Here is a 24,151-nt window from a genome sequence, read left to right as displayed (position 1 = left end):
TTCATACACGAACATGTAATACGAAACAAATATAAAGAACAAACAAATCTTCTAAACCAAGACGACATGTACTTCATGAAACAGGCGAAAAACGAGCAATTTCTACAACTGTATTCTTTAAAACATGTAATGCCAAATCAGAAGTAAGGCTAATTCTGTGTCCCCGCTTAAGGGAAAAGGAAGAGGGTGGAAGATCTGAAAAATCTTGCGGAGAAAAGAAAAGTCGACCATGACCTTTCAGCTTTTGGCCTAAAAATAAATATGGGTCGACTAAGGGTATAAAATTTAATTGCAAAACTTCAAAGAGAAATAAAGTTATCACCAGGAAACAATTATATACAAGATATGAATTTCTGACCTTGAACATTTGACCTTAAATATCTCTAGAAACATAGTGTTGCTAAAAAAATGTATGTAATTTCAGACCTTGACCTTTGACCTCAAAATCAATAGCAGTCTTTTTAGGCCACAGGAAGTTGTGAAATTACATTTCGTTGAAAAAGGGCTCAAAGAAACCTGAAGTTATTATCTAGAAACTGTAGTTTGCAATGTATAAATTTATGACCTTGATCTTTAACCTTTTGACCTAAAATCAACAGTGGTCTTTTTAGGCCATAGGGAGTTGTGGTATAAAATGTCATTGCAAATGCTCAAAGGTTTTTCGAGATATCGTCCGGAAACGAACGTGTTCCACACAGTGTATGAATTTCTGGGACAAAAATAGTGAACCTATTGTGTTTAATTTACAAAGCGTCACTAAATTAATATAATATTGTGTGTTCTTTGACTACGAAAACTTAGTTTCAGTACATATCATTTTTATTTATACATGAATTTACAAAGTGAATAAAGCTTTGTCTCACACAGGTCAAACAAAATGTTGGATCCAACTTTCCACAAAATATCACAAATACAGTATATATTATACTATTTACCTTCTTTCCTCAGATGACTGATGATATATACAAAATTATAAGGATTTCAGATTCATCCTGAGTTTCCTGTTAAATAATTTTATGTTTTATAAAGCTGAAGTTTATTATCATTAATACGTATTGTGTTCCATTCATGCAGATTTTCAGAGTATGCACATTAACAGTGAGTTTAGCTTCAGTACTTCATTTTTTAATATTGTCCCAAAAAATTACATTTAAAATAAATAAGAAGTTCGGAAAAAACAAAACAAAAGCGATGAATGTAAGTAGAGAGGGATGAGTTTTTGCTTTACATATAAAATATTGATCAATTCATAACAAATCGGCCATTGTTGTCAGTAGACAGATTGGGCACGTGACCATTACAATCCGGATGATATTCTGGATCCTCAAGGTTCAGGTCCTCAATCTCTAAATCCATCGACTTCAAAGGAAAAAAATACACTTGTTAGGATTGTAATGGAAGAATTGTCAACTATGTGTGTCTTTGTAAAACACTTTGACATGTTGCAAGAAGTTTGACTCTAGTTGAGGGAAAAAAGCATTCAGTGTTGTTAAGTGGAATTACCATGAAAAGGTATTTCCAGTATAGAATTAAGCAAGGATAAATATTTTCTTTAAAAAGCTTTTTAAAAGAGTTCCAAATGGTGATAAAGCTTTTTTGTTAAAAAAAAAAAGAATGCATGATGGAAATAATGTGCTTAGTTTGCTTCTTTGGTATTGAATTGTGTTTATTTAAAGCTAGATTTATTCACTAACACGTCCAGTAAGTAGTCTCTATATGACATTAATTATGAGAACAATTGTCGGAATATTTAAATATTCCAGCCGTTAATTATCGGAAAAATTTGATGCCTGTCCACGCTGATGGAAGAAAGTATGTTGTGTGTTTAGGGGGGGGGGGGGGGTCATACTATATAGTAGTTAATTAACGTATGTCACCAGTGTTTTCATGTAAGTCCGAATTTAAAAGCAGTTTGACCATAACCCTCAAAGTTGCAGCAGTATTAAATTACAATGATTTAACTACGCGTATTATTTCCAGGGTTGGGGTGGGACATATCAACTCAAACAAATGTCAGATTCTTGAATTAACAAGCAAAAAAAATGCCATAAACTTAAAAAACCCTATTCCGTGCTAAGGGGGTAGAATAAGGTAAATAAAACACTTAAAAAGAGGGGTCCAAAGTCATTTTTCTGTTCCTTCTGCACAGAAATTAAATAACTGTAAAATTCCGGGGACCGGGGGGTGGGTCTGTGCATGTTTCGCGATTGACGATGAATAGCGGGATTAGATAATTAAAAGAACTAAAAGTAATAAAGACAAAAACGCTACCGAAAAACAATATATTTTTAGAGAGAGGGATCCAATGTAATATTACCGAAGTGGGATTTTCGAGTTTTGGACAATTTACTTTTTTTTTTTAAATTTTTTGCTTGTCATATTTTCGGACAATTAATTAATTAATTAATTCATTCATTCATTCATTTATTATTATTTTTTTTTAATTTGGCTTGTCATAGATTTTTCTGGTAAGTTTTCTGACTGGCCTCCCCCTTTAACAAGAGGCCTATGGGCCACAAACTCACCTGAGTAACTATGCCCTTTCTCTTCTTCACAGATCCTTTTCCCCTATATATTCTTTTGTAAAAGTTAGACCACAAATCGTGGCCCCACTCCATCCCAGGGGGGTCACAACTTGAAGAAACTTGAATTTAAATATTACCTGAGGATGCTTATCAAATATCAATATGACCAATCATGGCTTTGCTGTTCTTATGAAAAAGATTTTTTAAAATTTTTCTGAAGTATTTCTATGTACAAACTTTATCAACAATTGTGGCCCACCTTATCCCAGGGGATCATGCTTTGAACAAAAATTGAATATACACTACCTGAGGATCCTTCCATATAATTATGACCATTCATGACTTTGCTGTTGTTGAGAAGAAGATTTTTAAACATTTTTCCTTTATATTTCCATGTGATTGTCCTTAGTGTCTCAACCCTACCAATCATCATTTGAATGAACTTAAATTTTCACCATGTTGGAAAGCTTTCACTCAAGTTTCATCTTTTCTGGCCTAGTAGTTTTTGAGAAGATTTTTAAATGACCCCACCCAGTTTTCACTATAACTTAATTATCTCCCCTTGGAAGAGGGTGTGGCCCTTCTTTTGAAGAAACCTGAAACCCCATCACCCAAGAATACTCTGAGCTAAGTTTGGTTTAAATTGGCCAAGAGGTTCTGGAGAAGATGAAATTGTAAAAAGTTTATGGAGACAACAAAGGCAACAACGATGATATGACAATGATGATGACAGACAACAGACAAATTTTGATCAGAAAAGCTCACTTGAGCCTTCGTTTCAACTGAGCTACTATATGCCTGACCCTTGATAAAATACAAAGGGAAAGTTTTCATCTTGTTCAACATTACAGCTAAGGATTATGTTGTTGATCTTCTGTTCTAAAGGAATTTACTGGTAATATTCTTAAGAGAATTACTAGCAATTTAATAGTTTCCTTTACAGGGTACCTGATTCAGTTTGCAATTTTTATGCAAATGACATGCAAAAATGCAAAATTCAAAGCATATGCATAATGGTACCATTTGGCCATCTTTTACAATGGCAGTCTTAATAAAATTGTCCTCTGATGTCCATTTCAAATTTAATAATGAAGTGATGGTACATGTAATCAGGAGACTACATCATTTTATACACTTTCTGCTTCATAAGCTTGTTTATCTGTTTGAATGTAAATATTTTTCATGCTAGAACAATTTTTATATGCAAATGGCAATTTTGACTGAAGCAAAGGGTATCTGAAATTAAATATTTTATAAAAATAAAAAAATTGATGATACCTCCATAATAATTGGTCTGAGAAAAATAACACATGCAAACATTTATAGCAATATTTATTCATGCCTGATGTCAAAACTTAAAGGATCGAGAACAAGAAAAGCAAAAGGAACAAAAAATGTATGTTTGAACACGAAAGGGTCCAAATTCGATATATCTTTTTTTCCCAATAGTTTGTTATATTTTAGTTCAATTACTTGTAAAAAAAAAAAAAAAATAGCAATTATTTCCAGTGTAGTTACTAAACTCTTTTGCAAAGAATCAACAACTGATAAATATTGATATAAGAAATTCAAAATTTTAAATGTCTGTATTTAGTGGAGTATAGAAATCACAGCATTAATCGTGTCACAAGTCCTCATATTCACTCTACTTTCTCTTCAACCTTTTCCTCTTATCCTTTCCAACCCTAATAAAATAGGAAAACATTTTCATTATTGAACTGGCTTTGGGTAGGCAACTGCTATCATGAAATGTATCTATACACTCAGTGACAGTTCTGCATTAAAATGAAGGAGGAAAGCTCCTCCTTTTCAAACAAGATGATAAATGATAATCTGGCACTGACATGATGTTACATGTATAATATGCTCAACCTACATCTACCAGGACAATATTAGTGAATGCAAATACAAAATGTCCAATCGTAGTTTGGTTTGGACTGGAGTAGATTGTCAATGACATGGAGCTAGTAAACTCTGGAGTAGTAAGTATGATATTCAAATGGGATATCCCCACTTTAATAACAAGATGTCTGAGAATTTCAAGGTTTCAGATTATTAGGCATTTACCTACACCACCAGAATACATTTTCCTCTCTTTTGATCTTTTTTTTTAACTGGGTAAACTTAATCTTGTTCACAATGAACTTCAATAAAGAGAAACATAAACAAATGAATTAATAAAATACAATTATCATAAACACATGAGGAAGGGTACTTGTATTAAAAGTTGAAACTTCCACCATGTTATATAAACTGTAGAAAGTCAAAAAATTAACAGCATGGGAAACCACACCCAAGGAAATGAATCAAGTACCGGTACAAAGATGTTAGGAGCTACTCAACAATTTTTTTTAGAGTGTTGGTTCTCACAATGTATAAGACTTTTTTTTATATTCACAGGAATTTAAAAAGTATTATCTGCAATATTATTTGCTATATTGGTAAATTAAAAATCACACAAAACAATTTTGGGTCTTTCATGTTCAAACACACTTCTGGGAAATTATTTGGACAAATCAGAAAAAAGTCAAGAAAATGAAGAGGAGGAGGAAGATTTAAAGCACACTCTCACATGTACATATTACAAGTAAATTTATTTTAAAATTGCACCTTATTTTTTTTATGTTTTATTTTACTCGAGTTTAGTATATGACACTGATATCATAGACAATTTTTTTTTTAAATTGAAAAAAAAATCTAGCTTATGCAATTGTGCTTAGAGTAAGCTTAAATTTTCAATTAAATCTGCCATTTCCTTATTTTTCTTGCAATATGTTTTCAGCATGGTACTAACAGCATAAATGAGTTTGTGGAAGATGCAATGGGCACAATTAACTTGAAACTGAATTGAAATGAAAATGCATTTAATTTATCATAAAAACTTTCTCACCCAATTTTACAAGAAATGTTTTTTTTTTTTTTTTTCAAATAAATTTGCTTAGGAAATATCTAAGATGTATATCCAGCAATGACTAAATTTTGACAAGGAAATGGAACCTTTAGTTCTATTTTTTACATACATGTAACAACAAAAAGGATTAAGGAAAAAATCAAAGTTAGTTCATGCAAGACACAATGCAAAACATTTAATATTTAGTATTGGCTGTTTGAACGAAAAGCATGGGGCATAAATAACTAAAAAAAAAAAAATAAATAAATAAAAAATAATAATAATAATTGTGATAAAATACTGCAGAATTATATGTTTGTTTTTGAACAATCAGCCAATTCTAAATTCTGTCCCAGTTTACAATGGTGTACCTACCAGCCAGTTAAGAGGGCCTGTTAGAAGCTTCTCTGTCAGGAAACTGAGAGTTTCCTGTAAATAGGCCACCCTCTCCTTGGTCTGAGTCAAAACCCAAGCTGGAACATCTTCATATCTCTCAACCTTTAAAAAAAATTAAGTCCAATGGTTATGTTGGATATAAATTATTCCTTTTTTTTCAACTAATATGCTTTTCACCATCATATGATAGGAAAATGTATATAAATCAGATCAGTTAATCATATTTTACTAAGATACATGAAGTAAATAAAGTGATTTCTTGCTATAGACCATTTTGCTTATTATCAAAGACCCTTACTTTTTGAAATGACTGGTATAATTCTTCTGTAAAAGCCTTGGCATCGTGTAATCTTTCTTGTACAGCTTTAGGTTGGAGGGAGTCTGGTAACAGGGAGGTAACTCTTGTGATGCTTTGTTGTAGTTGCTGGCTCACATGACGTGCGACTGCGATTGTTCTACCCTCTACAGTCTGAAAAAATATAAATCTTTCAGTCAAAAGGAACATCTTGTTATTCAATAAGAACTTAATCATTTTTTTTCAGCTTGGTAAAATCATTACCAGGGGGTATTTATGATGCAATTCTATGCTGCATAATCTCATAAAGTTGGTGAATGTCCTTCAAATTAAAATGCACTTTGTTTTGCAATGCATGTGAATAACCTTGTACTTTTTATGCATTATCAAGGACTCTAAAAATAGCAAATAATCAATTCATAAACATGCCAAGGTTGATATCTTGCAGATAAACACCCTTAGAAGATTGACATATACCAACAAGGACATGGACATGCCACTCACAAGGACAAAGACACATGTAGCATGTCTTAATTGCTTCATCAACGTTTATGTGCTTTGTTCACCAACTAGCAAAAACATAATTTTGCATTTTAAAGCTGAACACGCTTCGTAAAAAGAATGTGTCCGCCATATTCGATCAGATTCGAGCTGTATCTGAGGGCCCCTATATATAAAGCAACTCACTTAGTCACTGTTCAGTGTAATCAATCGTCATCGGTGTAGACGGGACGTATGCTATACAGCACTTGGTAGCGACAAAAATAACTGTTCTTCTTTTAATGCAGGAGAGTAAGATACCAAAGACACTTATATATAATTACAACAGTTGCAAAGGTCAGTGCAGTATACAAACACAAATATACGTAACTGACATAAAATGTAAACAAAAGGAATGCAAGATGACCAGCACTAATACGGGTCGCCATTCCACGCCGATACCCGTGACAATAAAGCAGTCAGGTGTAACGAATGCGAAGAGTATACCCTGGTGCTGATATCTAAGATAGTAATATCGAAAATGGCGTATGCCTTTTTACGAGTTGTGTTCAGCTTTAAGTTTACAAAGCAGTTCATCTTGAAGAAAACATTAATATATACAGATAAATGATATACCTGAATGCAGGCAGACATTCATTTTTTTTTAAAATAGAAAATGGTTCAGCTGTAAGGTTCATATGGAATAAAAAATTTCCTCTCTCTTTTCTTTGTCCCTGGTGGGAAAATTTGGCATTTAATGGCAACAAAACTTAGATTAGCACTTGTACTTACATCAGGTAAGTCAGGGTTCTCTGCCTTGATTTCTGACCAGGTGCTGGAGATTTTGTTCTGTGTAGCTTCAACTGTTTCCCCCAACTTTTCCTTAGCTGAGTCCATATTTGTTTTTGCATACTGAATCTGATAATTTGACAAGAAGCACATTCAAATTAATATAAGGAGTATTCATTTTATTGTTTTCAGCATTTTCATACATGATATAAAAATTACAATCAGTGTTTACCAGGTCAACAGTGAAGTTGAGTTTCTGGAGGTTTTCCTTGCTACGGAGCTGTATCCCTTTGAATTCCTTGACCGCTCGTTTGTACATTCGTCTGCGGACTTTGGTGGTCAGAGTTTGGGCTCTGGACACTGGGTCCTGCGGATATTCATCCATTTCCACTTCCTCCTTCTCGGTCTCTGAAAAAAAGGCAACAAAAGTAAGTAATCGAGTCACCTGTTGCTAAACAGAATCCATATAAACCTACATATAAAATATCTGCAGAAAATCTCTTATGTATTTGTAGAAATCCACCAGAATTGTTTTATGAATATATCTCTTCAATCTTTAAGAAGACTCAGTATCTGATATAACTATTTTTTATGACTTGTACAAGATAACAGCTGTGTAAAATCTAAAAAGATTTTTTTTTCAAGCACACAATATTTTTTTTAACTTCCTGTATCTATGTAACCTACCATTTTCTTTCTCTTCCTCCTCCTCTGGTGGCAGGTATTTGTTGATGTAGTCCTCAGAGACAGTGAGGGCATCATTCATTTTCTCTGCCACAAACTGACCATATGTAGTCTCCATCGACTTGGACACCACTGTCATCCCCATATCCTTCACAGATTGTACTGTACTCTGTCCAAACTGCATTACTTTATCTACCTAATAACAGTATCAGAGATATTTTCCTATTTTAATTCATTTGTTCTAAATTTGGAGACAACTGGTATCATAATTTTTAATAATGGAATATTTCTAAATAATAAACTTTTTGTATTCCTTGTGTGCATGTACATCTACATTTCTTTTACTTTCCTGTCATTAATAATTCTGGACTGTATTTTAATTGATTACTAACCTGTTCCTTTCCTTGGTTGTACTTTTCAGAGCCATACTGCTTTACTGCATTCACTCTGTCGATGGCCGGCTTAAGGACGGCCTGGCATGCCTCCTTTCCATCATTAACCAGCTGTTCAACAAATTATGACCAAACATTAAACATATTGAATATATTCCAAAAGCAAAGAAAATATTGATATTAATTGATTAAAAAAATAACTGGATAAAGAATTGCTTTGAAGTTACAAAAAAATAACAACAGACCTCGTCAGTAGGTTTGGTAATAGCTGGGTATCTCTCTTCCAGTTTCTCTAACTGGTCACATGCAATCTTGTTCACGGCATCCACTAAAAAAAGTTTAAAATTTAATTAACCATGTATAATATTATGCTTACTTATCTCATACAGCATAAATCTCGTTTTATATTTGTCCAACATTTATCAAATTAAAATTACATCCCTCTGTCAAACATATGTACTGGACTTACGCTGGGGTTGGTATTTCTCCAGGTATGGTTTCGAAGTCTCAGCCACGGTTTTGATGCTGGATTCAGCCAGATTCAGCGATGCACGAAAGAGCTGGTTGCTTTCCTTGGTTCGTTGATACAGATTGCATGTTTGAGTGACCGCAGTACTGACCACTGGAAGACTGGCCAAACGGCTGACGAACTGCTCCTGGTCTCTTTCTGGTTCCATTATACTCCTCCTGTACATGAAACTGTCAAAAAGATGGATATATCTACCTTTTACAACTTTGCCCTAAATAACATGCATTTTACACTTATGTTTCCTACCTAATATGCACAATTTAACTTGCTGTTTATGATATTTCAAAAAAAAAATCTGAACGGATTTTTCAAAGGAAGCCCCCCCCCCCCCCCCCCCATGAATTTTAAAAGACAGTATATTAAGGTAAGCAACACATTCTATTAACTTAAGACTTCAAATCATATATTTTAGTAAAATACCTGGCTTAATTATCTAAAACAATTAGAAATCTTGTGCAGTTGTGAAAACCAGCTTTCATCATTATTATAATAATTTAACTTCTGGAATTTTCCTAGATATATTGAACACAAAAGAAAAGAGTGTTCTTCAAACAAATGAAGCGAAGGTCTCTATAATCTGATAATATTACTTCGCTATGCATTAGTACATACCTGATCACTTATTCAGTTGGTTGTAAAAGACGAAATTATTCGTATTCGTTGATCTGCTGCTTTTATACACGTACACTGCTAGACGTCGATAAAAACATGAGTTCAAAGTCCAAGTTGCTTGTAACGCTGACGTAAGGGTGAACATGAGGGGTTCCAACCAGGAGACAGTATTGGTTGTGAAATATGATGATTTAGAATGTTTAATTTTTTCTCTCTCATTTTTGATGTTCATTATATGGTATACATTTGCAAGTTATTCAAGTATTCAGAATGATTTTAACGTCATTGCAGCATTTTAGATTTTACTCTCATAACCACGCCACTCCCAATGACGGGGAATTAAAAATAGATCAGGGAAAGCCCCCATTATGTGTGACTGATCAGCACGTGAAAGGCAGACAAATGCTGATACACTATTTTTTAATTTTTTTAAAGAAGGACGAAGGTTAAAAAAGATTCACTGACAATGTAACACGTGGACTGTCATTGTGCTCAGCTGTTGTGAGGAAATGAATTTTCACAAATAATTAATTCTGAAGTAAATACGTGCATGTATGCCAATTCCTATAGCTGTCATCGACTTATTGATTAAAAGAATATGAACATCTCTTTCAATTGTGAAACAAGACCCCTTGCCAGACCCTAGAATAATTATTTGGGGGTCACTTTATGCGCACATGTCTCACAATGCCTGTATTAGTTTCATGTTTAGTTTAAACACATGGGATAATATTAATTTATGTTAGCTGTAGTAATAAAGTTTATAATAAACAAAAAAGTATACAATATATCCTAAAGGCCTACATGCACTTACCCTTGCTAATTACAAACAGGGGTAATATTGCAATGAATTTTTAATCTATGATTCAAAGTTTCCTCTGGTTCACATTAAATTGTCCCTTGGTAAAGAAATTAAAGCTCTTTCCAAACCCGTAGCCCCTCCATGGCTTTTCTTTAAAGGAGTGCAACTTTTACATTTTGTCCTATTACATGTTCTGTATATATGTCAATGGAGGAGGTTTTTTTTACTCAACTTTTCCTTTTTTCCCTGAAAAAAGCAAGATTTAGACTTGAACTATGTAAAATATATACATGGACCTATATATGTTTTAGCAATATGATTTTCTTTAGCCAGAAAAGGAAGTTTTCCCCAAGCCCAAGGATGAAAAATGATATTAATTTAAAGATTTCTTTTGTTATTGAAGTTCATATGACCATTTTTAAAGGAATTGGCTAGGGTATTAAGATTGATAAATCAACAGCAATGAATTCTTTATACACCAACACTGTTCATTCAAAGTTGATAGAAATGTTTGGAGTTGAGATGGGAAATAAAATCTTAAAAGAATGAGTTTATGGATTTCAGCATTTTAAAATAAAATATGCCACCACAGATAACCGTTCCCATATTTATATTAAATTCCAAGCACATATTATCATTTTTTTTTTTTTTTTTTTTTTGGAAAGTGAGCCTGGGTTTTAGCAAGACAAATATGAAAAACTTGCATAAAAAAAAAATTGACCAAAGAGAGAGAGAGAGAGAGTCAGAGAGAATTTTTTGACCAGAAAAAATTTGAATACATTATCATGAGAGGAATTCACCATACTGCAACAAATTAAAAAAGAGTAGGGGGCAGCTTTCAATGAACACCTTTTAAAACTAAAAGGTAAAACATTACAGTTGGGGAAAAAGGGGCAGGGCTAAGCCAATATCAAATGCCTGATACTGAAGCATATATATTTGTCTGCAATTACAAATCGTTATCTCAATTTCAGCAAAGAAGAGCAAATTCCAAAGGACAAAACTTTTCTATAAATTTGCAACAGATAAAAATTCAATATACTAGCTGCTAACACTGATGAAATATTTCTGCATTAAATCACCGTTTGAGAGCTAGAATGGTTTTGGCATACTTGGATCTATATTTACAAGCATATACTACCAGTATTTAGCATATTGTAAACAAGATGCACATGGACCACACTGATCACCTGAGCACTTTGGCTAGGAAAAAGCAGAAATCAGTTCAGTATTGAATAGCTTAAATATAAATGTAGTTCCGACATTTGATGTTCTATTGAGGTCTTGTCCTACCTCCAGGGACATGATTCGAACACATTTGGAACTACTATGAGGATGCTTCTGATTAATAAGACTGCATGGCTTTGATGTTCTGGAGAAGAAATTTTTTATTGATATGTCCCTTTTATTCTATTTTATAACTTTGATCCCTTATTGTGGCCCCACCCTACCCCCTGGGGTCATGATTTGAACAAACCTAAATCTACAATACCTGAGGATGCTTCTCCATATTAATATGACTCAAAAAGACTTTGCTGTTCTTGAGAAGAATAATTTCCAAGATTTTTTCCTATATATTCCTTTGTAAAACTTTGATCCCCCATTGCAGCCCCATTCTACCAGGGGTCATGATTTGAACAAATCTGAATCTACACAACTACACTACCCAAGGACCAATTTATAAATATGATTAAACATGGCTTGCTGTTCTTGTAAAGAAGATTTTCAAAGATTTTTTCCTATGTATTCCTATGTAAAACTTTGATCAGATGCAGCAGAGTAATGATAGACGATATTATATCCCCATGTGGTTTATTTGAAACATGGCCCCTAAAGAATACCGGTATCTCTGGAAAAATCTAAAACTAGAAATATGTCCATAGGACTCAAATGCCCCAGCTAGGGTTCATTAGTAATGCAACATGAAAATAAACCCTCTTCTTTGTTTAACATTAGTACAAGTAGTGAGTTTAAGGTCACCCAGGGAAGGTTAATGTCAAAAAATTATGTCACAGTTAAATACTGCTTACCAATTTGTATAAGTGTATTAATTTGATGGAAATATATAAAACATTTTCTTTAAAACTGGGTTCTAAATATAATACATTTACTAATAAATAGTAATGTTAAAAGTCGAAGTAATTCAGATGACCTAAATATGCTTTAAAAAATCTCTTTCTCAAGAACAGCAGGATCAATATAATTAAGATGAGCATCGTGGCCCATTTTCCTCTTTTAATTTTTGCAGGCATTAATTCAACTTCTGATAATAATCAATTTTTTGAAGAAGGCAACAATGTTGCATCTGGAAAAAATGATTTTGCACCTCATTTCAGCAAATACTGCACCAAAAAAAAAAAAATCAGAATTGAAGATATATATATCTTTACTAGTAATTATTTGAAGAGATTTGAATTTTAAAAATAATATTTGAATTGATGCATTGTACACATCAAATTAAATTATATCTTCTAATGATTAAAAAATTCCTATGATCAGTTGTGTCTACATTAATTTGGCACTCCATATATTCAGTAATGTCATGTAATCTATATATATAATATCAAAACTTCTCCTCTGCTTTTAAGGGCTTGGAACCTTCTGCTTGAAAAAACATGCAAATATGTTAATTCAAACAGGCAGCATTAAAAGTTTTGTGCTTTTATTGTTTTGCTCCTTTTTAAATATTTTTTTTCATTCAAATCTTTTTTTTTTTTTGCCTATCTTTCTTTCTTTTTTCTTTTTTTTTTTTTGGCTTTTTTTGTTGTTGGTTTTTTTTTTGGCTTTTTTTAATATTCTCTTTTCTTTTCTTTCTTTCTTTCTTTTTTTTTGTTTCTTTTTTTTCTTTTGGCTTTTGTTTTGTTTTGTTTTTTGTTTTTTTTCATTTTTTTTTTTGTTTTTGCACAAAACTTGCCAATGAAATCAGACATTCACAAATCATTATTTTACATAAACAAAACTTGCCAATGAAATCAGACATTCACAAATCATTATTTTACATAAACAAATCCAAATTTAACATTTACAAATCACAGTTTAACATTAACAAATCATAATTTAACATTTTCAAATCCCAATTTAACATTTTCAAATGCAAATCATAATTTCACATCAAAATTTGTCAATTACTTTTCCTGCATATTTAGTCACATCAGTATATATACACGTAAATGCAATCATTTAATTGCACAATAACTTAATAATCAGAATCAACTATACAAATTATTACTGGTACAACTGCTGACAGAAATTGTACATTACAGGAATACTAATTTAATATTGAACAATGATTACATCTGCAGCATATTTAATTTGTTTAATTTCAGATAAAATAAAAAGATTATTAAAGACAAAGCAGCCTACGACTAGTTGCATTTTCAACCTCTCCTCCCCAGGCCAGCCTGGCAACCGTAGCGGCCAAGGACCCATGAAGTTCCAACCAGTAATGCCCTAGGGTATCGACAAGGCCTACTAAACAACTAGCTTTCAACTACTTCATCTAAACATTTTATAATAAAAAATATAATGAACAACATAAAATAACATTAGAGCAAAACAATAGATAATAAAAGATATTTACATTAGAATATTCTCAAAGTTAACATATTATCTCATTGGCATAGAGAAAAAGAATGGGGTCAGTGTGGGAGGAAACCGGAGCACCCGGAGAAAACCCACGTGTCTGAGTGGGCGACCCCATACCCTCTTACAACTCAGACACCCATTTCCAAAACAAATGCTTCAAAAAAATTTGTTTTGGATGTACTTGTGTGTGCTTCACAGATCAGGCTTTCTACATTGTCTTTCTCCAAATACAATCACAAGGATTTGCCTCTTCAATACTTTAATTTTCTGTCAATAAATGAGAAAAAAGTAATTACCGTAATTAATCAAAATTAGAACCGATGAAATAAAATGAAGAACAGAGTCTTACAGAATGACATACTTGGGTAACTTCCATACCTGAGGGCTCCTTGTTATTCATTATGTGAAGCACACCAACATAACTTCCTCTGCGTTCTCTTACTGGGTACTGTCACCATATCATCAAAGCACACTATAAAATAGTTTATATTCTTCAGCATCAATTCAAGTATAAAACAGAAATTAACAAGATATATGTGAACAAATGCTAACTAAAATTTGTAATATATCCCCACTCTGATGTGAATATACCCTCTTATGTTGAAATGAATCCCACCATATGACTTGCCCAAAGAAAGAGTGTGCTAAAATTTCAAGCATCTGTTGCTGAGAAAACTTCAATGGAAATTTGATACAGACAGACCCAGGATAAACAAGAAGTTGACATCAGATTCAAACAAATATAAATCCCACCATATGGCATGCCTAAACAAAGAGTATGCTAACATTTCAAGTGTCAGCACTGAGTAGTTGCTGAGAAAACTGTGACAGAAAATTGGTACAGACAGAAACACGGATAATCAGGAAATTGACAACAAATTCGAACAAAAATGAATCCCACCATATGACATGCCTAAACAAAGAGTATGCTAAAATTCGAAGCATCTGCACGGACTAGTTGCTGAGAAAAATGTGACGGATATTTGGTATGGACAGACACATGGATAAACAGGAAGTTGACATCAGATTCGAATGGTTAGATTGAATAGTTGCTGAGAAACTGTTATGGACGGACACACAAACAACTAAACAGACATTCAGACACACAAGGGTAAAACAGTATACTCCCCTCTCCTTCGGAGCAGGGGTATAATAAAAGAACAGACATATCTAAGTGAAATATTATATAGCTCTAAGAATTAATATTCCATTTTTTTCAAAAAGAGATGTTAGATTATTGATTATGTTACATACCTTAACAGTGACAGTGTAACTGTTGGGAAGGTCATCACCTTTCAGTCTTGTCTTTTCCAGTTGTTTTCACCAATTCCTGTCTGGCTGTTGCTGCTCATTTCTGCATTTTGGAGGGTCCACATCCATCAGTCTGGCCATTCTCCAGGTTTTTCTACCAATTATTTCTGTCTGACTGTAACTGCTCATTTTTACATCTTGAAGGGTCAACATCCATCAGTCTTGCCGTTTCCAGGTTTTTTGCACCAATTCCTGTCTGGCTATCGCTGCTCATTCCCTATCATCAGCTGTCAGCATTGCATTTTCCAGTTGTTACAACCAATATTCCTGTTAGGCTCAAAGGCTCTTTTTCACATTGTTGAAGAAAAACTTCATCAACACCATCCTTTGAAGTCTCTTCTTTAACCTGTCAGATGCAAGTGTCTTTTTTCAAACAATATCAGCTTATGCATGATTATCATTTATTAGTAAGTGGAATTTCTAGAAAGATGCAAATTCTTCATCAGCAGCTTTTTCTAATTTTATACTCCTGTGAAAAACTTTTATCCCTATTGTGACCCCACCCTACCCACAGGTGTCATGATTTTTATAGATGTAGTCCAAGATACTTCCATGTCAATGTGACTACACATTGCTTTGTTGTTCTTGAGAAAATTACTTTAAAGATTTTTTTCCTATACATCCATATGTTAAACTCTGATAGTGCACGGTGACTCCACCCTACCCCAGGGGGTCATGATTCGAACAAACTTGAATCTACACTACCTGAGGATGTTTCAACATGGCTTACAATGGCCTTGCTGATCTTGAGAAGATGATTTTTGACAATTTTTTCTATTATTATACAGGTAAACTTTGTTATCTCGACACCAATGGGACTTTCAGAAAATGTTGAGATATTCGTAGTGTCGAAATATCAGAGTGGAGACTTGACATCCAAGATTTCACTGCTTAGCAAGGCAAGACAAGTTTATTATTTACATGACTTCAATAGACAGTAGTTCGTCTTATTTCAGCAATCCCTCTATTTTTTATTACAAAATCTTAAGAGTTATTTTTAAAAATCTTATTTACAAAATGTGTTCTTTGTCTATAATTATCGAAATCTTTCTAATTTTACAAAGTTTCTATCCAGTGTTCCATGTGTAACTTGCTTTTTTTGTCAGAACAGGATATGATATGTGCTCTATAAACTTCGAACTGTATAAAGCCGACATCTGAGATACAGAAAAAAGTAAATACATACTGTTAATCACTTTTTATTCACGAGAACTATACTTTCTTGTAATTACGCGAGGTTGTCTGCTCACGAAAATTTTATTCTCATTTAATTTGTATCGTTAAGGATTTATATACAACAGGGTTTCTTCTAAAGAAGAAAGGCAAAGTCATGATTAGTCATATTAATATGGAAACATCCTCAGGAAGTGTAGATTGAAGTTTTGAAATCATGACTCCCTGGGTAGGGAGGAGCCACAATGGGGGATCAAAGAGCTAGGTTCACTTTATGCATAAAATGGCCCTGTAGATATACCAATTTATTGACTAATACCGCGTGTACCATTTTCAACATTAATTTAAAGTAGAGACTTAGTGCTTTCAGTTTATATAACAGAATTTCCTTTGAAGAGTCCAGGCATTGAAAAACAGGCTGTGTGAAATTGCAATGTTATTGAATTTTGCAGAAAACAGGTGTTTTTGAGAACCTTCAGCAAAGAATTAAAATATGAGCACACCCCTCGATCCAAAAATTAAAATATGTTTTATAATCTTCATTAACAGTTCTTTTATAACATATTTACATATTTTGGATCGGAGGTTGTGCTGTATACAAAATATTAAAAAAAGGCATCATATTTTGACCATTTTTGAAGAAATATTCAGGATATGTGAATAATGACGCAATTCATGACGTCATAATGTATTGACTAGAAAGAAAATTATGTCATTCTCAGGAGATATTCATTCACCAAAAGCTCAAGTATTATTTATTGCCTTGTTGACTAAAACTATACTGTTTTGAATTTTTAGAAATTCACAGGGCCAAAAAAGGCCCTAAGTGGCTCTTGCTCTTTTAACATAGGAATATAAGAAAAAATCTTCAAAAAATTTTCTGCTCAAGAACAGCAAACCATGATTAGTCATATTTATATGGAAACATCCTCAGATACAGTGTAGATTTAAGTTTGTTCAAATCATGACCCCAAGGGGTAGGGTGGGGCCAAAATGGGGGATCAAATTTTTACATAGGAATACAGGTAAATTTTGGTATCTCGACATCAGATATGTCAACAACCTGGACTTATATCGACATATGTCCTCGGTCCCAGCAGTATTTGCTATACAAATGATGTGCAAAAACTCCGAGTCAACCTCAGTAATGTCGGCTTATCTCAATGTATATATTCACAGTCCCAAGAGCAAAATTTACTTGGTATATGTCGACATCGGGGCAATTTTCTGCTCTACTAAACCTAATTTAACTGTTTGTCAGATGGTCACTTATCAAGCACGGATGACTCCTTGTATCTCGACATTCTAAGAAATTCATACCTTTCACATCCCTGTTTTGACTTATTAATAATTAATTCAATAGACTGTGTTGTAGAAGTATCCCAAGCCCCCTTTCCCATCTTTGAGATGTTAATTGTTTAATGTTTAATGTTTAGATTCGGTAATATCAATGATAAATCTATACAATTCTGCGTAAATGTACAGGTGTTTATTTATATCGAACCCTAACATATAACTTTTAAAAGTAGGAAAAGGTAACCGAGTTATAATGAATAACCAAAGAAATAAAATAAATGTCAAAATGAAATGAAATAAAATTTGATAAGAATTTCACAGCGATAACAAATTAATGTTTATTTGTTTAGAAAAATCCTTACTTAACTTTGTTTGAGTTGTCTTAACAGTAGTTAGAGTATATGAACAATAATTTCTTAGCAAAAGTTTAATTTGGGTGTGAAGAGTCAGAATATCTGGTATCACGATTACAAATGCTGGCTATTGCTAACAAGCTCATAATGAGCCTGGCTAAAAATTCAGTTGGCTTATATATAAATTAACTTTACCTAGTTACTAAGATTTTTAATATATTGATATCAATTGTCACAAACACATTTAAAATATGGTATACAAAAATATATTATTTATGGATATAATAAACAATACAAAAATTGTACAATATTGACAATTGAAATAGAGAGGATGAAAGGGGGTGAAAGTGCTTGAAAGAAAGATATCTGCTAATTATAGTACTGGTACTAGAGTAATTGTCAAAGAATTGCAAGTTGTCTCTAACTGCCTGGATTCAGTCTTAAGTAAAAGCCAATCTTTCCATTTTATTTTGAAAATCACTACTATTTATAAGTTTGTAGTATCTTTCAAGCCAGTTATAGGCTCTTGAACAGGACATATAGCAACATACAATCAATCAATCAAACCGATTATGTAATACTTTATTCGTAGCTAAGATACGTTGATTTATTCCAAATTGAAGCCATTGTAATTTGGAACTTTTTATTAATAAGATGATCTTGGATCATGATTATGTCACATACCTGATCAGTGTTAGTTATCTACTGTGATGTGTCTTGTTGGGAAGGTTAACATCCATCAGCCTTGTCTCCTCCAGTTGTTTCCTATTGGCTGCAGCTGCTGTTTCCGAATCTTGGAATGTCAACATCCATCAGTCTTGTCTCCTCCAGTTGTTTCCATCAAGTCCTGGCTCCAAGAACATTTTTTTCCCAATACGGTATCCTGAGTTTTATCCATGCAACATATTTGCTTAATCATTTGCAGTTTTGTATAGCATTTAAATTCAAACAAATCATGGAATTTTTGTTTTGTAATCAAAATTATTTCAAAATTTATTTCATTTTATGGTCTTGGGGCCTGTTGAGAATAACTGCTGTTTCCACCTCTTGGGAGATCATTCTCCATCAGGTTTGCCTTAACATCAATCAACCTCGCCTCAACATCCATCAGCCTTGCCTCCTCCAGTTGTTTCCACCATGTCCTGTTGTCTCCAGCTGCACTTTTTCAGAGTCAATATCAATTAGACTGAGGAAATATTCCATGCTTTCAGGGCTCCTTTCAATCTGCCAGATAGTTCTTCAAGCATCTTTTCAATCTCTTATCCTGGGAGAGGCAAAAAGGGGTTATAAATACTGACACATCTTAACAAAAAATCAACATAAGGTAAGAAAAATGTATCATTCTGCGTTAAAGGCCTACAGACTCATAAAAGGGAATCTCTGATACATGTACAATGCAGTGCCATTGATTGAGCTTAAAATGGACTGGGACACAAAATAGATTAAGAATGTGTACCATTTCTCCTTTTTTTTTGTTGGGAAAATTTTTTCAATGAAATGATGGTGGGAGAAACATAAAGGACAAGGTATGGCCCATATTTAATATAACAAGAGGCCCATGGACCACAACGCTCACCTGAGTAAATTTGGCCCTGCTGTTCTTAACCAGATTTCCCCCTTGTAATACTTATTGTGGCCCCATCCTACTCCCAAGGGTCATGATTTGAACAATTTGAAATCTACACTACCTACGGAAGCTTCCACCTAAGTTTTAGCTTTTCTGGCTCAGTTGTTCTTGAGAAGACTTAACCTATATATTTCAATGTAAAACTTTGATTCTCTATTGTGGCCCCACCCTACCACCGGGGGTCATAATTTGATTTAGAATCCCCACTACCCCAAAGAAGCTTCCAAATAAGTTTCAGCTTTTCTGGCCCAGTGTTTCTTGAGAAGAACATTTTTAAAAAAAATTCCTATATATTTCAATGTAAAAATTTGATTTCTATTGTTGCCCCACCCTACCCCTGGGCCATGATTTGAACAATTTAGAATCTACACTACCTCAGAAAGCTTCCACATAAGTTTCAGCTTTTCTGGCCCAGTGGTATTTGAGATTTTTAATGGCCCTGCCCTATTTTTGTCTTTTTTTGATTATCTCCCTTTGTAAGGGGACTTGGCCCTTCATTTTAAAAATTTACACCTCCCTTTACCCAAGGATGATTTGTACCAACTCTGGCTAAATTGGCCCAGTGATATCCTGAGAAGTTTAAACTGTGAAAGTATACAGACTGACAGATGGATGGACAACAAATAATGCGTGATCAGAAAAGCCCACTTTCGCTTTCAGCTCAGGTGAGCTAAAAATCAAAATGCAGTTAATATTTGTAACTAATAACTGTAAATGATGCTTATTTTGTTTGATTTAAAGTGTAGATGGAGGCTACAAGAATGTGAAAAATCAGAAAATTCCTTAATGCTGATGAAATTTCATGAGATTTCTGAGATTTCCATACATGAGGTATATCTGATACCAGTGTATGAAATATGTAAATTTGATAGCTAGACAAGCTTGATCTTAAAATTATTACAGAACAGAGTATAATTCAACCCAATTTTATATTCAAACCAATTGTATAACACTTTATTTGTAGCTAAGATATATTAATTTATTCTGAATTGTAGCCATTGTAATTTGGAACTTTTATTAATAAGATGATCTTGGATCATAATTATGTCACATACCTGATCAGTGTCAGTTATCTACTGTGATACGTCTTGAAGGGGGGAAGGGGGTTAACATCCATCAGGCTTGTCTCCTCCAGTTGCTTCCACCAAGTCCTGTTGGCTGCAGCTGCTGTTTCCACATCTTAGAAGATCACCATCCATCAGGCTTGTCTCCTCCAGTAGTTTCCACCATGTCCTGTTGGCTGCAGCTGCTGTTTCTACATTTTGGAAGATCAACATCCATCAGGCTTGTCTCCTCCAGTTTTTTCCACCATGTCCTGTTGTCTTTTTCAATCTCTTCACATGGGAGGGACAAGAATATTGACATCTTTACAAAAAATGAACATAAAGTAAGTAGAGCTTATCATTCTGAATTACAGGTCTACAGTCTCAGAAAGGGTATCTCTGATAAAGTGCAGTGTTATGAATTGAGCAATAGACTGGGTCATAAAAAACTAAGAAGTGTAATTTTTTTTTTTTTTTGAGAAAAAATTTCTTTGAAAAGATGGTGGGAGAAACATAAAGGACAAGGTATGGTCCTTGTTTTATATAAAAATCAAAATGCAGTTAAAATTTTTAATCAATAACTGCAAATGATGCTTATTTTGTATTGATTTAAAGTGTAGATGGAGGCTACAAGAATGTGAAAAATTAGAAAATTCCTCAATTCTGATGAAATTTCATTAGATTTCTGAGATTTCCATACATGAGGTGTATCCAATACCAGTGTATGAAATATGTAAATTTAATACATGTCGATAGAGAAGCTTCAAAACAAAATGACTCTTAAAATTGATAAAATTTGAATAAAAAAGAGAAAATTCAGAAAATAACAGCATCCTTTCTGTGACCAATTTTGTATCCTATTACTTAATATCATTACTCATTTTGAAATATAAATGAGTAAAGCTTTTGATTATAAACTATTGCATTGTTCTGAAAGACACCCCCCTTCCCTCCACAATTTGGGCACAGAAGGGGCCTTAGCCTGTCATGTCCTTTTAAAAGTTTCTTACAGACAATAGATATATTAACAATGAATAAAAGTCTCTGAAGAACTTTAGCTCTATTGGTGTGTACTTAAAAAAGAGATGTATCTTTGTATAGTCTGCTTGTATACCATTGTCTTATTGAAATCAGACCAAAACTGTACATGTAGAAGAAATGTTCTGAAAGAGTTTCAGAGAATTTTAGCAGCCATCATTTGGAAAAACCAAAAAGAAATATAAAAAATTATGTAACTTAAGTATAGTCTACTTGTGTACCAAATCCTATTGAAATCAGACCAAAACTTTAGGAATAATGTTTTGAAAAGAGTTTCAAAGAAGTTCCTTTTCTAGTAACCAGGGCAACATCATTTTTCAAAAGCAAAAACCAGTATAAAGAATTATGTATCATAGAATAGTTCATTGTGTATTGATTTGACTTATTAAAAATGGACCAAAACTGAAAGAGAAGTAGCTTTTTGAAAAATTATTTACAAACAGACAGCTAGACAGACGGACGGAAAATGGACATTTTGTTAATGTATAAGCTCTTCTGGTCTCCGATTAGTAGAGATAAAAATACATTGGTCCTTGCCAGGGAAAGCTACACTATATTAAGGATCATTTTCTCCATTTTGGAAAGATGAATTAAGTCACTAATATTAGGACTATTTAACTTTTTTCTGGAACATTTTAAATCACCCAACAATAATGCATAATTTTAGCTGTTATTTTCTGGCTCTGAATTTTTAATTAATTGAATGTTTTCTATTACATTTTACCTCATCTCGCTTAAGAATATTGCTTATTCCTCTGCAACTTTCAAGCTTTTCTGCACCAGCTGCAACGTTACTTCCCATAATAACAACCAAAGAAAGCATATTATTGTTTATATATCCACCATGTCCAATGTAGATACTACTGGAAAATACAACAAAGAACATTAGACACATGCTTAATACCAGTAACAAATAACTAACACTGACATACCAATAACTAATACTGACATACCAATAACAAATAACTAATACTCAAACCAATAACAAATAGCAATAACAAATAACTAATACTTACACACCAATAACAGATAACTAATACTCAAATCAATAACAAATAGCAATAACAAATAACTAATACTGACATACCAGTAACTAATACTGACATACTAATAACCAATAGCTAATACTGACATACCAATAACAAATAATTAACACTCATAACAAATACCTAAACTTGATCATAACAAAAACAACTAAATAAAACTCATAACAATAACAGATAACTAATAAAATCATAACAATAACAAATAACATAATCATAACAACAACAAAAAATTACACTGATAACACTTATAGAAAATTACTAACTTAACTTTCCAAACAAACATATCAACAAACAAATGTCTAACAAAAAAATAAACCTTAGATGTAATAAATAACTAATATAACGAACAGAATAACAAAACAAACATTAAATAATGTTAAATAACATTACCTAAAAATAAACAACTTACAACTAACAACACTAACAAAGCAAAAACTATAACAAATAACTAATATAACAATAAAAACCTAACATTAACATAAAAAACTCCATTCCAGCGTTGTTGGGATGCTGTTCCAATCCAATATGCCCAGCCGCCTCCAAGTCCTAATTCCACCATCTCCAACGATGAAGTCGCGGCAAAGAGAAAACAGAGAAGATTAGACAAACAAAAAACAACAGAACAAAAAAAAATTTTTCACAAAAGATGTGCTGAGAGTGGGGGAGGGAAGGGAAATGTTAGTACTTAGTAGGAGTGCCAAAATAATAATGAAAGGATCATACCTCTGCTATTTCTTAATGACTAAGAAATACCTCCATTCCAGCGTTGTTGGGATGCTGTTCCAATCCAATATGCCCAGCCGCCTCCAAGTCCTTATTCCACCATCTCCAACGATGAGGTCCCGGCAAAGAGAAAACAGAGAAGATTAGACAAACAAAAAACAACACCACACAACAAAAAACTATTACTGTACAAAAGATGTGCTGAGAGTGGGGGAGGGGAGGGAAATGTTAGTACTTAGTAGGAGTGCCAAAATAATGAAATTACCTCTGCTATTTCTTAATGACTAAGAAATACTTCCATTCCAGCGTTGTTGGGATGCTGTTCCAATCCAATATGCCCAGCCGCCTCCAAGTCCTTATTCCACCATATCCAACGATGAAGTCCCGGCAAATAGAGAACAGAGAAGATTAGACAAATTAAACAACAACAGTACAAAAATACAAAAGAAAACAATTTTACAAAAGATGTGCTGAGAGTGGGGGAGGGGAGGGAAATGTTAGTACTTAGTAGGAGTGCCAAAATAATGAAACGATCATACCTCTGCTATTTCTTAATGACTAA

At 33.2% G+C, this 24,151-nt stretch overlaps 1 protein-coding gene and 1 long non-coding RNA gene across 3 annotated transcripts; both read right to left on the bottom strand.

The window, feature by feature from the left end:
- Positions 1 to 801: 801 nt before the first annotated feature.
- LOC133182244 (perilipin-2-like) lies at positions 802 to 9,179 on the bottom strand. 2 transcript variants are annotated; one of them, XM_061317009.1, is made up of 9 exons: positions 8,921 to 9,179; positions 8,697 to 8,779; positions 8,452 to 8,562; positions 8,063 to 8,255; positions 7,608 to 7,783; positions 7,379 to 7,504; positions 6,110 to 6,280; positions 5,791 to 5,913; positions 802 to 1,359 (listed from the first exon to the last, which is right to left on the bottom strand). In XM_061317009.1, the coding sequence occupies exons 1-9, from the start codon at positions 9,144 to 9,146 to the stop codon at positions 1,243 to 1,245; spliced, it is 1,326 nt and encodes a 441-aa protein (XP_061172993.1). In that variant the 5' UTR covers positions 9,147 to 9,179; the 3' UTR covers positions 802 to 1,242. The 2 variants fall into 2 exon arrangements, with proteins under 2 accessions (XP_061172993.1, XP_061172992.1); XM_061317008.1 differs by lacking the exon at positions 802 to 1,359 and adding an exon at positions 3,841 to 4,210 and having other exon boundaries at positions 8,921 to 9,147.
- Positions 9,180 to 13,430: 4,251 nt separating this feature from the next.
- On the bottom strand, positions 13,431 to 22,642 carry LOC133183612 (uncharacterized). Its single transcript, XR_009720687.1, has 6 exons — positions 22,545 to 22,642; positions 20,795 to 21,104; positions 18,797 to 19,376; positions 15,234 to 15,636; positions 14,358 to 14,451; positions 13,431 to 14,246 (listed from the first exon to the last, which is right to left on the bottom strand). It is a non-coding gene; the product is annotated as an uncharacterized LOC133183612 (long non-coding RNA).
- Between the last annotated feature and the right edge of the window lie 1,509 nt (positions 22,643 to 24,151).

Source organism: Saccostrea echinata, unplaced genomic scaffold (assembly GCF_033153115.1).
Source record: "Saccostrea echinata isolate AGI-Se365-2 ecotype Australia unplaced genomic scaffold, CSIRO_AGI_Sech_v1 ptg000009l, whole genome shotgun sequence".
NCBI lineage: Eukaryota > Metazoa > Mollusca > Bivalvia > Ostreida > Ostreidae > Saccostrea > Saccostrea echinata.
The sequence above is the reverse complement of the archived record's forward strand: the minus strand, read 5'-3'. Positions and strand labels throughout refer to the sequence as shown.

Excerpts from the sequence above, each read along its gene's own strand:
- LOC133182244 (XM_061317009.1), bottom strand. The coding sequence starts at position 9,146 with ATGTACAGGAGGAGTATAATGGAACCAGAAAGAGACCAGGAGCAGTTC. Across the intron at positions 8,563-8,696 it reads TTACCAAACCTACTGACGAG|CTGGTTAATGATGGAAAGGA; the intron begins GTCTGTTGTTAT and ends TTTGTTGAACAG. Across the intron at positions 5,914-6,109 it reads TATACCAGTCATTTCAAAAA|GTTGAGAGATATGAAGATGT; the intron begins GTAAGGGTCTTT and ends TTTTTTTTAAAG.